Source organism: Hydra vulgaris, chromosome 07, assembly GCF_038396675.1.
Source record: "Hydra vulgaris chromosome 07, alternate assembly HydraT2T_AEP".
Taxonomy (NCBI): Eukaryota; Metazoa; Cnidaria; class Hydrozoa; order Anthoathecata; family Hydridae; genus Hydra; species Hydra vulgaris.
Genome location: NC_088926.1, coordinates 27,841,944 through 27,856,050, shown reverse-complemented (window position 1 = coordinate 27,856,050; position 14,107 = coordinate 27,841,944). Strand labels below are relative to the sequence as shown.

At 28.2% G+C, this 14,107-nt stretch overlaps 1 protein-coding gene across 2 annotated transcripts in view; it reads left to right on the top strand.

Moving 5' to 3' along the window:
• The window catches only part of LOC136082387 (fibroblast growth factor receptor 2-like), a 261,248-nt gene that overhangs the window by 222,460 nt on the left and 24,681 nt on the right, over positions 1–14,107 (top strand). For both annotated transcript variants that reach the window (XM_065801557.1, XM_065801558.1), the window contains 2 exons: positions 2,507–2,666; positions 11,481–11,719. In XM_065801557.1, coding sequence (XP_065657629.1) covers positions 2,507–2,666; positions 11,481–11,719 — 399 coding nt within the window. The remainder of the gene's footprint in view (positions 1–2,506; positions 2,667–11,480; positions 11,720–14,107) is intronic.

Below are 14,107 nucleotides of genomic sequence, written 5' to 3'. Positions count from 1 at the left end.
TTAAAAGTTTGTTAGTAGTTTATAGCGATTATAGAGAAAACTCATCTGATAGAGAATCCTATGAAATTAATGACATAGATGAATTATATTTAAATGTTGCCAACATTGACAAAAATCTAGAGCTAGATATAGTAGAATAAAATTCTAAACTGTATAATCTGTATAATGTATAGCTTTATATTCGTTTGTCCACTATATAAATTTATTAAATATATAAAAAATATTCAATAAAATATTAATAAAATTGCAGTGACTTGGATTAAATCATTGAAGTTTGGGAACCAGAATATCCTAAAAGTTTATTTATTAGATTTTTTTTATTATTAGTTTTATTATTATTAATTATTAGTTGAATATTAAAACGACAGATATTAGTTCTCATTTCGTAATTTGTTAAAATTCAAAAGATATAATTGTTGTAACTATAATAAAGTTTTCACTCTCCCCAAAAAGGGGTGTTGTGAACTTTACATGATCATAACTTTAAGAGAATAAAAGATTATTTGATGAAAATAAAACCTGCAGATGAATTTAAGTTTAGCATAAGATAGCAACAAAAATCATTTTTGGACTCATTGCCTTCATATATGGGTGGGGGTAGCTTTAAGGGTATTTTTGATCCCGGGCTTCAATCACCACAATTTTTTACAAGACATTACATTTTGATTTAATTATGAATATAACAAGTTTGGTACATTGGAAAGTCATAAATTATTAAAACAATGTCCGAAACTATAACATGTACAAAATTGGTGGCCTATAACTCAGCCTAATTTTGAAATTTTTTAAAACAGAGATTATTTTTGATTTTTAACCAAAAATTTTCGAATTTATATTTACACCAAAATAAAACATGTAATACTATTTTTCTAACCTATTAAGTTGTTGATCTACTGTATTTTTGATCTACTGAATTTTCAGTAATACTTAGTAGTATTAGTGCTGTCTTCAGAATCAGGAGGTACAAGGTTCGATGAATGCTTGGATTTTATTGATTGTTAATTTTAAAAAAATAAAAATTGCAGTTTAAAAAAAACAACGTTAAAAATATAGATCAGATAATCGGTTAAAAAATACTTTTTCTCAAATTGGTTAAAAATGAAAAACCTATCAAACAGGTCGAAAAATAAATTGGTCGAAAACAAAAATGTCATAATCGGTTGAAAATAAAAAGACTATAATGATTTGAAAACAATTTAGGTATGTTATCTAAAAATTAGATTCACTTTGTAGTAGATGTTCTTTTTATAGTACAACATAGTCAGTTGAGACTTTTGTAGGTCTAACTAACTGACACGAAAAAATTCAACTGGTGCCCCAATGCTCAAGTAGATTTCTTCCCCCTTCCCCCCATCCTTGCGGCACCTATGAGCTAGTTAAACACACAAAAAAAACCTTTGTGTACTAACTGAAAAAAAAAAGATTGACCGAGAAACGAACCTTGTATCCCTGGATTACCGGCCTGAAACGTAATCCACACGGCCACAATAACGTTTCTACTTAAGAGAAAAGTTTATTTGTAAAATGATATTTTTGCATATATATATCAAAAGAACAGCTATTTAAAGCAGGGTTATATTTTGGCGTTAACAGCCTTCCGATAACTAAATTTACTCCTGTCGTTAACTTTACTAACTCCTGTAAACGTTAAACGGAAACATTAGAATACGAGTTTATTTTATCTGTGGCATTAAAAACTGCAATTTTACTTTTAACCAGCCGATAGCTTATTGCAGGGGCATATCCAGCATGTTTTGGTCTTTAAGATAGCTAATTTCCAGACATCGAGTAAACTCCAAACATTTAAATGTTTATACTTATGTCAAATAAAAATACTTTGCAAAAATATGCAATGATTGGAACAAAGAAACCCCAAAATTTTTTCCCCCTTGCCCCAAACATGAGAGCAACAAGTTGATAAAATGTATTTTGTACTATTTTCAACTAGACTTATATTTATCGATAAATTTTAAGTTTGATAGTATAATTTCAAAAATTGCCCATATAGAATTTGTAACCCCCTCAAATTGAGGGAGGTTCAAACTTTATATGGTCATAATTTTTGAACGGCAAACAATTTTACGATCTCAAATACCAAAAAATGCTGGATCCACCCCTGGCTCATTACAGGGTTTAATAGGAGCGATGTGAATACGACAGCAGTCAAATATCAAGAGTTAGTTTTTTTATTATTGAAATAGTTTTTTCACTTTGTAATTTATTTGTTTTTAGACTTTAAAAAGTTATATTATTAGGTTTCAATACTTTAATGATTCAGTTGAGAAATGTTATTAAAAGTAATTTTGCTTTGTGTTTAACTATAAAAATCAAATAATTGAAAATGAAGCTATTTTGATAAGTAATATTTTTAACAGCTTTGATGAAAGAATTATGTTTGACATCATCTATCTTTGTATGAGTTTTATATATTTTGTATTCAAAATGAAACATTTTAAAGATAATTAAAATTTCAATGTGTATATGTGCATATTTTTTTTTTTTTTAGAATTAGCATCACCATTAGAAAAATCTACAATCGTTATTTCGCTTCCAGTCTCAATTTTAGTTCCTCTATTAATTGTTATTATAATTGTTGTTTCAGTTTGGATTTATAGGAAAAAAATCAAATCCCAGCCAATATTAAATACAGATATTTCACAATCCGAGTAAGTACACCTAAAAGGTAATTTTTATGAAATATAGTGAAAGTTAAAAAGTTAGATATAGGTTAAAATTAATTGTAAAAATAGGCTCAACAGCTCATTTGTCAATTATGAACAAAAAACTATTCAACTGATGAAAAAAACTTTTTTTAATCAACCAATATTATTTACAATAAATCAATGTATATTTCTGTAATAGTTATTACGTTTCATGGATATATACATATAGTACATGTATTAATCATAAGTAACAACCATGCTGGAATTAATAAAAATAACATTATTAGTAGTAAAAATACTATTATTATAAAAGTGTTCAATAACAGGCGTAATTAAATTAATAATAAGAGTGGAGTTGTAATAATAACGATAATAACAACAATAACACAATCAATAATAAAATAAATAACAAAAATTGTGACAAAAAAATAATAATCTAATAGCATTAGTAATATATATATATAAATACTAAAACTTATATGCATTTACATATCTTCGGATATATTAACTGTATCTTTAAGGAAGGAGTGGAAAAAGTTGCTTTTAAAATCATAATTTGACTGGTAAGATTTTAGGCCATAGGTAAGGTTAGTCCAAGATTTTTTAGTTTGATATTTAATGTAATTATGGAATTGTGTTTTAAGTTTAGTAGGTTCAGACTATTAATGGATCGATTGAAGTAACAATTGTTAGAAGTAAGATTATGCAAATTAGGATTAAATTTGTAGCTCTGAAAATACGTTATTTTTTATGTCTTTAACGAAATCTTTACCAACTAAAATGATTTGTAGGGTCATATTTAAACTAAAAGTCGTAAGTTAAACTTAATAAAAACGAAAGTATTTCCAAGAAATATGTTCTTTTAACAACTTGACTGGGCTAGTTTTCACAAAAAACAAAAATGGTCATATTAAAAAAGTCATAAATATGTTATTGCATTTAATAGTTAGATATTATTTTTATTCACTGTACAATGTTCACAGTGTAATGCCGATATCTATGTATTTCTATGTCGATATATATCAAATAAGTCAAATGTTTTGATATGTAAATATCAGCATAAAGTTGTTCAAACTTTATTAAGATGTTTCGGTGGAGTTCATAAAATTGTCTTTTTTTATAGGAACTTTATAACTTTATGTTAAGGAAAGCCAAATATTGTTCTAGTAAATGAAATTTGGGTTTAATAAAGTTTATTTGAGGTCAAAGCGGTTTTTAATGTTAATTTAAAATGGTGTTAGATGGCAAACTTTTCCAAATACTCTCTCAAAAAAAGAACTTTTACTCTTTTATTTGAGTTTTGAAAGATAAGTTGCTATAACATTTTTTTATTTGCAGTTTTGTTCAAGATGAATGTGTGCTTAAAACATAAATCAATGAAAAGGCATCCAAAAAACATTGCTTGAAATCCTGCTTCGTAATTGTAGTGTTTGTAAAAAAAAATGGAAAAATACACTTTTTTATCTTTCCAAATTTCTTTGCCTTTTGTTTCATTTGTTGCCATAAAAACAAGAAACGTTTGCCAAACATTAAATGCCACTCTTATTTGTTGCTTATGCCCACTTATTGTTTAGTGTTTGCTGGTTTTGCCTTACATAACATATGTGAAAAAAAAAGTGTTTTTTGTTGAAAAGATTATCCTAGCTCTAACAACATCAATCGAGATAAAGACTTGTATTAGTTTAGTTTAGTTTTTAATGTGATTTATCTGAACTTTTTTATTTTGACTACAATGTTTCAGGCCACGATGTGAAGCGACAGTTTTTGCTCTCGCTCTCGCCTAAACTCCTCTAAAATGGTTTATGGGAGCAATTTACGGCTCTCGCATAAAGTATAATTTTTTCGTATACAAAAAATATTTTTTTTTTTTTTTTTTTTTTTTTTTTTTTTTTTTTTTTTGTTATTCACCTCCTCAAGGCCGATAAAGCCACTACAGATGAGGAGGCTACTTAATAGTGGTTATAACCCTCTCTCAACTCTATAACTCCGAAACACGAACCTTGACGAACAAGGCCGCTGCGCGGAGAAACAAGTTTAAATAAAAAAGACAATATTTGAGTTTCAAGTTATAAAAATAAATTGCTTTATAAACTAAAATGCTTTTCAAAGCACGTTTGTTGCAAAAAAAAATTAAAAAGAAGCGTCAATTGAAATGTAAATGTTTCTTATTAGATTGGACTAACTGATAAAAATTATGTTATAACACTCTTTTCATTGATATTTTATCAGTTAAAAATTTTTATACTTTATCAATATAATTGATAAAGTATAAAAATTTTTAAATGATAAAATATCAAATTACTACATTCTAAATTATTGCATAATAATTATCATTTTATTTAATGAGTTATATATTTTTTATATATTAATTACTTTAATATATTATTCACATATATTGTAAAATTTTTAACTGTTGGAATTATTCTAAAAATCTCTGCATTATATTACAGTAAGAAATATCAAACATTGTTTACAAGCAGTAAGAACTTTTTTTTTTTTCTTTATCAAATTTTAATATTACTTGTTTGATAATTTGTCAAATTATGAAATTGTTATTAATAAACAAATGGATGGCTAGTGTGAAAACCCAGCGACTCGTCTTACGAGTTTTTTCACGACGCTATAAATGACGCTTGTTATGAATATATTTTTGTAACATTAACGTTACAAATATATGCTTATAGAAATTATAAAGATAAAATTTGTATTTAAAAAGCAATTTTTTTCATTGAATAAAAGATAGCTTGTTCAGAAATCAAAAGCTCTCTTAAGAAGGTGTTTAGAGGAGCAGCTCGCATGGCTCGCCATATTTGTTTTAGGTGAGCTTTTCTCCGCTCACGCGCTTATATACTCCCACCGAGACCTGAGGCTTAATTTTAAGAGTATTTCGAATTCCAAAAAAAATAAATAAACAAAATGTTATCTTCGCAATCATATCTATAAAATCAATTTATAGAAACTATATTTCACTTTTCAGTGCTTAAAGATTTCAATGTTACCAAAAAAAAAAAAAATTAAGTTTATATTCTTAACTAAATTAACCTTTTAAAGACATTTTATTTTTTCAAAAAGTTTTAAGCAAGCTCTATATTAAAATAACAACAAAGATTTTATATTGTGACCGATTTATATTCAAAAAATAGGTTACATCGGCATAAATAACTTTAACAGTGACTCAAATATTTGTAAAGATTGTTTAGAAATAACGGGTGATGCGGAAGTTATCGGACAAAATAAAAAACGTCAATAACTTATTTATAATAAAAAAACAAACTACTATTATATTTATTTTAGATAAAGCATTTATCTTTTAATAAAAATATATTATTTTTTATATGAAAAAACACCAACATCTGCAATTGATCTCAATTTTGCTCTGAAGCCTTTCATATGCGAATGTAAAAAGTTTAAATCAATTTTTTGTAGTTTTAGTTTAATGCAATCAATCAAAACTTGCTCTGTTAAAGCTTGCCAATTTCCCTTGTAAACCTTCTGTGCCAAATGTCCCCAAAAATTTTCAATAGGTCGTGCTTGAGGCACATTTGGGGAATTGGATTCTTTTTCAACGTAATAGACATATTGGTCCATCCAATTTAGAGATACTTTAGAATAATGAGAATTTGCTAAATCTGGCCAAAATAAATAGTTAAAGTCTCCATGATACTTGTAAACAAATGGCAGAAGTCGTTTTTCTAAACGTTCATTAATATAGATTGATGAATTGATCGCTACAGCCTTGGAAGTGCGAAACAATGGCTCGGACATACGACGGTTAGATATGGCTATCCACATTATTAATTTTTTTAGAAATTTCTCTTTTCCTTTAAAACGAACTGGGCATGTCTTTTTGTTATTTTTGTAGTATCTAGAATTTCCAGGCATGTTGTCCCCTGCAAAACAAAAGTATTTTTCGTCATCGATGACTAGAAGTGATTTTGTGTTAAAGAGTTGGTTAAGTAGTTTCCTGCTTCTTTTCTTTGCCTTTATTTGTTGTTCTATAGTGTATTTTGGAGTCTTTTCACGTTTTCTATATTTAATATTCATTTTTTTAACTGACGACCAATTGTCGATTGATTTACACCGAATTTAATACCTATTTTTCTCTGACTGACCCTTTTTCGATTGTTGACAAGTCTCGTTAATTCGGCTTTCTTTTTCTTAGTCCAGGATGTCGGACGACCAGGGTGCTTTCTATCAGAAAAGGATTGAACAGTTTCAAGTTTTTTCAGGTTATCATATATTGTACTTCGAGCGAATCCTTCCTTTTTAAAATGATTTACGATTTTTTTTTATATATATTAGGTTTATTTACAACAAATATTTTTAGTCGCTTTCGAAAAGATTCTCGTTCAGCTGCATTTAACCTCATTTTAAATAATTGTGTTTCAAATAATATATTTTATATTTTATAGAACGTTAATGCCTCGCATAAAACCACATAAACTAATTATTATGCTCAAATAATGAATATAGGATTTGTCCGATAACTTCCGCATCACCCGTTAGAATAAGCAAAAGAGATCTTAGTATAACACCTGTATTTCTTTAAAAATTGCCATCGTAGTCATCAATCGGACTACAGTTAAACAAGTATTTTTTGAACTACTCTGCTAGTGCAGCCATTTGGTGAAAAATTTATATGTTTTGTACTATTTGGAGTAAAAGCATGAAACTTGGCCTACATATTGATTATATTAAAATAATTAATTTAGGACTCAGATCCACTTCCAAAATCGCTCCACCTGCGTCCATGGTAACCTGATCATGTCTGTAGCGAAAAAATCTTAAAAGTCATTTATGCAATCGAAAAGCTCATAAAAAATGCCGCAAAAAATATAAAAACACAGTATGTTAAAAGTAAACCGGTAACTTGAGGCTTTAAAAACCTAAAAGTAAGGGGTAAAAGGGTAGTATTTTTAAACCAAATCGTATTTTTCAGTTATAATTAAATGTTCCAATGATACAAATAGGTTAACCGTAATAAAAATTTTAAAATTTATAAATAACACTAAAATATTTAATTTTAATATATAATAAGTTAAAAACACAAATTTATAGAATAAAAGTTACCCGTAAAAATTTTAAATAAACTTTAAAAACCATTATATTCAAAACATTTGGTAAATTATAAACTTAACGCTCACAATCACTCCCACATTTGCAAAGTGTCGTACATGGAAGTAATGCTTTTACACATTTACAAAGACCTCTACAACCTTACCCTGTTTTGCAGCCACATTTTATAAGTTCACTCCACATTTTGGAAGCTTCTGGAATTGTCATTCGAACAATTTTGTAATTATTGTCTTTCATTATCCAACCCTGCTCATATGGATTAGACAATGATGTATTCTTACACAATAATTGTGGCCAACAATTTGAAGCCTGGTAAACAACAAAAACAGCACTAGAGATATGTTGCAAAGCGCCTTGCGTAGGGGTTATGGCGTCTGGTAAACATCCTTTTTTGAAAATAAATCATTTCTGCATTCATTTAAGGTACTGCAAGAACTTGTAGGGTTATATAGTAGCACAGCAAATCTTTCAATTAAGTGGAAAATACTGATGATATCTTCCTTTGAGGAACAATTGGAAACTGATTACAAGGCGTTAGTGAGCTCTTTAAGTTTTTCACAAGCATTCCAGGAAAATGTTTTCTTTTTTCAAGCAAAATATGAAACTTGATTGCAACCTGTTTCTGCCTAAAATAGAGGTAAACAGTTCTGTTTTTGACCAAGACATTTTACAAGATCGTACAGTGAAATAAAGCGTTAGTCTTCGCCAATACCAAACCATATCCATAATTTTTCTAATTGTAGCTTATAACAAAGCCCTAAACCTAAGATTAGAAAATATGATCATTTGATTTTTAATAAAAATTAAAGATAATCTAAAGTTAATAAGATTTACCAATCTTACCAATAAAACCAAAATTTACCAATTAAAACCAAATTTACCAATAAAATTAATAAGATTTACCAATCACAACAATATTAGAATCTACAGTTCTAATCATGGCTATTTTGAGTCCGCTATTAATAGCAGAATCATATGTGTGAAGAAATATACAAGTGCTTGCTTCTTCATGTTTGCAAGGCTCAAGATTGGATTTGTTGATGCTTTGGTTTGATATCATTGAGTCCTCGTAGGTCACAGCAATTATTTTATCTGTTTGAAGACAAGATACTTGAACTGAAAGGAACTTTCAGTTCAAGTATCGTTTCTTATCAGGAAAAACCTCATTTAGTCTTATTTTTTAATCATAACAATGAAAAAAAAATTATTTTTATAAATATATATTTTTTACGATTAAGTTATAATAATCTTTGCAAACTTTTTTTATTAAATTTATAAACAACTTCTAATAGTGAAAAACTTCAATATACGTAATATACGAAAACAATACGAAACATAACTTAAATTGAAAAGCCTATTAAAATGCACTGGTTTATATGAGCATTAATATAACTATAACATTAAAATTTGTTAAAGTTTTTAATGATTTTTAAAAGCGAAATATTCATTAAATTTATAAAAAACATTAAACCAAAAATTTCTCTAAGTGCGCTGTGCAAATCATTGAAACAAGTTAAACGATCTGATTTATTTCCACTGCGCAACAGCCCATCTTTTGAGAGAGAAGGTGGAAAAGTGTGGTTTTCATGAGCAATAAACTCGTTAAGGTTGCCATCTCGGATCTGGCAGGAAATGTATAGTTTTTAAAACAATTAGTAGTTCCTCTTGAACACAGATGTTTTCAGTTGATCTTTTAACTTCTTTTTTTGTATTGACGTAACTAAAAAGTGGTAGCTTATTTCATTTTATTGGATTGAAGATAGACTTCGTACACTCTTTTATTCTGGTTTTGAAAAAATGATTAGATATTTTTTTTTCCGAAACTTTCAATTGAATTAACAGTGTTTACCACTTCTTTGTCTTTATTATTATGGGTATCAAGCACCAAAAGATCTAGGTTTTCTTCTTTAAATGGAATACCTATGTTTGAAATTACATCAACTAAATTCGTAGCTTGAGACGCAAACCGGTTTTAATGACTTAAATTTTGTTCATGATGTTTGAAACTTGTTTCCACGAAATCATCCTCATCATTTTCAGCGTATGGTAAACTTGATTCAAGTTCAATTACACATCGAGCTAATTCAGGTCCCTAAATTATCCAACGGAGTAGTTCTTGGTCAAATCTTCCGTCAATGCGATTGCACCTTAAAAAAATAAAAATTTTTGTTATTTAAAATTTAATGCATGGGTGTTTCACTTACAAGTAAGAAAAAAAATTACCAATCAATTTTATACTTTTAGATAAGCTTCTTAAATGATCATTTTATTGTTGTCGTATTAAAAAAAAACATCCTCTTTCTACTTTGACGCATTTGTTATATTGCTCATGTGCACCCAATGAAAGAAAAATTTTTCTTTGTTTTGTTTACAACAAACATGCCATTCTGAAAAAGTCCTGCAATTTCTAGATTTGTTTCTTCCAGTTGAATCAAATCTGCTAAATGTATGGATAACTAGCGCGAGTAATGCGTATAATCTAGTACAAATTACCAAGGCAGCAGTTGTCCGATGCATTGCCTATACAAATCAAAAGTTCCAGTCCTCATTGGTCGCACAAAAGCTAATATATCCAGCTCAAATCATAGTGTTATTGACCAAAATCTAAATTGGAAAAACCTTTTTACAATCTTCTCTCTAATCATCAAAATGTTTTTCACATCTTTCATTTCGAATCACGTAGTCTTGAAAAACTTGTTTCATCAAAATATGAAGAGCAGCAGTAGTTACCTATTACGGAATTATTTATTTTACTTAGAGCATTTTGAACACAAATTTTTCTGAACAATGATGTTTAGTAAATTTTTGTCTGGAAAAAATTAGCTGATATTACAAAACAAACCCATCCTTCCTAAAAATAAAAAAATGGACTTATTAGAAATTTACCGAATGCAGGCCTCTTTTTTCTGATACATGTGATGCATTAAGGCATGATTCAGCTTTCCCTGCTGATGAAATCTCTGCTTCAACTAAAGCAAACACCACCGGAAATTTTTCAATCAATCTTCAACTGTTTTAAGCCCCGCCATCTCGATTTAAAGTAACCCCATTATAATGACAACAGCGTTTTCTCCGTAATATTTTTTCCAATTTAACTGTTTATTCAATTTTTTAACAATTTCTGGGAGAAAGTACCATGGACTTAATTGTCTTATTAATGTGTTTTAAATAAATATGTTTTAAAAAATTATGTTTTTTAAATAAATAAAAAAATTTTTAAATCTTGTACATCGTCATTTTAAAAAAAAATAACTGTAATTTATTTTTGCGCGCAATAGTTTATATATATTTTTTTTCTCCCTGGATTTATAGCGTTCTAAAGCCCTATAACTTGTTGTCAATTAATTTTTTCCACATAGTGTCATTATATTTTTTGCTTCATTTTTATTGAGCATTTAATTGGTGTACAAATTATCAGATTTTGAAAAAAATAAAATTTTGTTGCAATGGACAGGTGCTAGTTTCCATGGGGACCATCTATGGTCAATTTGAAAGGGGGTCTGAGCTTTAAAACGAATGTTTTATCCTTATCAACATGCCCAGCAAGTTTCATGCTTTTACCCTGTATGCACCAAGTTTGCACCAATTGGCTGTACTATACCTTTTTGTTTCCTATTCTGTAAAGTTGCAATTTACTTGACAGATATTAGATATTTCAAATGTATATTTACAAATTAAAAAATTAAAAACATAAATATAAAAATTATATTTCCAACACAAATATGTTTTTTATCTTTATAGAAACTACCTGGATTGTAAAAGACAAGACAGCAGAAAGACAGCAGATAAATGGGAGATTTATCCTAAAACAATAAATATAGACAAAAAAATTGGAGAGGGAGCCTTTGGTAATGTTTTTATTGCAAAAATTAGTTCAAATATTGTTGCTAAAACTTGTTACGGCAGAACTGTTACTGGATCTGTTTTTTTGGATATCAAAGATGATTTTTGTATTAATGTTGCTGTTAAATTTTTAAAAGGTTATGGTGCTTTTTAATTTTTTATTATTTTTGAATATTATTGTTTATAAAATATTTGTACAGGAATTACTTGTTTAATCATAGTTTATACTTTTTAAGTTTATTGTAATATGTCCATTAGTATATTGAATCTAATAAGGTATTTTTAACACAATTACTTTGGCTGAGCGATTTATAAAAATGGAAAAGTATAACAAATCTGTTATATCTTTCATTTTTTAATAATGAAATATCAAGGAATAGTAAAGAGGCAGGTTCAATGCAACCGAGACAGCGTTTGAAAGACTGAAATGATAAATTTTGTGATATGGTGAAAAACTCGGTTTTTTTACCACTAGATTCGCTTTAAAAGCACATACCTCTTTAAATACTACACATAAAAACTTTCAGTTATGGATTTTCCAAATAATAAACTTTTTTTAAACAATGAATGGATCAGTACCTTTAAACATCCTAAATGACCATTAAATTAAAAAGTTAACTTTTTTAATATCTAAAAATTTTAAAAAGACAAATGCTAAAAATTTTTTTTGTTTTTTCAAAAAGGTTGAACTTATGCATTCCCAGCTAGCACACATACATTGATAAAACGTTAAAACAATGTTGTGCGTTGCGTTGCCCCAACATCGACCGCCAACGTTATTTTAATATCATTTTGGTTACAAATGCGACGTCGCCAACAATCAAAAAACCAAGTTGGTTCAACGTTGTATTTAAGTCGGCATTGCGTAATGCTTTACGTTGATTCAACGTTGTATTTTACGTTGGCAAAACGTTGTATTTTAAGTTGATTCAACGTTATATTTTACGTTTGCACAACTTTATATATGCCTTTTATCGGAACTGAATTAATTTGTTTTATATTAAGCATATAAATTGTAATAAATAACACAATTGAGTTTTTTAAATTGAAAACCTTCTTTTGGATGTTTACTGTTTAGCTTATTCAATTTAGTTATTTTATCATTTTCAGAAAAAAAACAAAGATCATCTTTTTGATAAATACGAGTTTTAGGTGGTCTTCTTAAAGCAATAGGGTAGATGGTAGTGCGAAAGACCGCATTAAGCATTCGCTTGAGAAAGTTTCAGGAATAGGGTTAAATTCCAATTTAACTTGCATTTTGTACCTCGAATAATGTACTTTTCATTGAAATGCTTTTCACATTAGACAGAATTTGGTGAAGGCAAGAAATTATTACGGTTTACAAAATAAACCCAATAGTTTAGCAACTGTTGATTTTTCAACGGAAAATGAAAAGAAGCAACTTTTATGTCTTTCAAATAACTATTGTATCCAGTTTTACAACCATATGCAATACACATCTAAATCATAATACTCAGCTTTGCTAATGTTAATAAATTGTCTAAAATAGCGTTATATATATATATATATATATATATATATATATATATATATATATATATGCATATATATATTTATATATATATAAACTGCAACTACGTTCGTCAAGATTTGTGTTTTGGAGTTAAAGACTGTTGCGGCCCTCTTGACCTTGTTGTTTTTAATGAAGTTTTAAAGATTTTGCAAGACATCCTTCTACACAATAGTAGCTTTGCATTTTTCAGCTATAATACAGTTACTTTTGTTGAAGCTGGGTGATAAGGCTAAATTAGTCTTCCTCTTGCCCCGCCAATATTTGTTTTTATTTATGTGCTTCGAAACTGTATATATTATTTAATGGCAAAAAAAAAAAAAAAAAAAAAAAAAAAACAAGCTTATGCTTCTTTTTCTTCTCTGCCTTTGAACTTTTTTATGTTTTTCTGTTTTAATAGAAAGCACTTTTAAAAGCACTTATTGAGCCTCCATGATCATATTAGTGACCCTTATTTTTATCCTATGATTAGCTTCTGTGAGTTTTGTTTAGTTAACTTAAAGTAACCCAATCACTTCTGCTAAACTAAAACTCTCATACGAATTTTCAATGATTGTCTATCAACGATTTGGACATTTCATACATTGATTTCCAAACTTTGGCTAATCAGAATTATCCGTATCTTTTTGCCATTTGGGTAGTAGGTTTTGGCCATGTGGGTTTGCCGCATGGGCTTTTTACTTAACATGTATTAAGTATATAGAATTTTAGTGACATCTTTAACAGTATGTGTAAAATGTTAAAAGCAATAAAACATCATATATGGTATCATAACATTTTTTTTTCTTTTTAAGTAATATTTCGGCTCATATAGTAAGAGCCATTAAATATATATATGTGCGAGGCTGGCTCGATGAATGGGGTGAGGATGTAGGAGGGGTATACTTTCTCCCCCAAAACAATGCTTTTTTTGTTCAATTAGTCGGAAAACTTGACCCTTTTTGACAAGTCACTCGGCAAATGTAGACCTTTTACACAAGTTAGTCGGTAAATT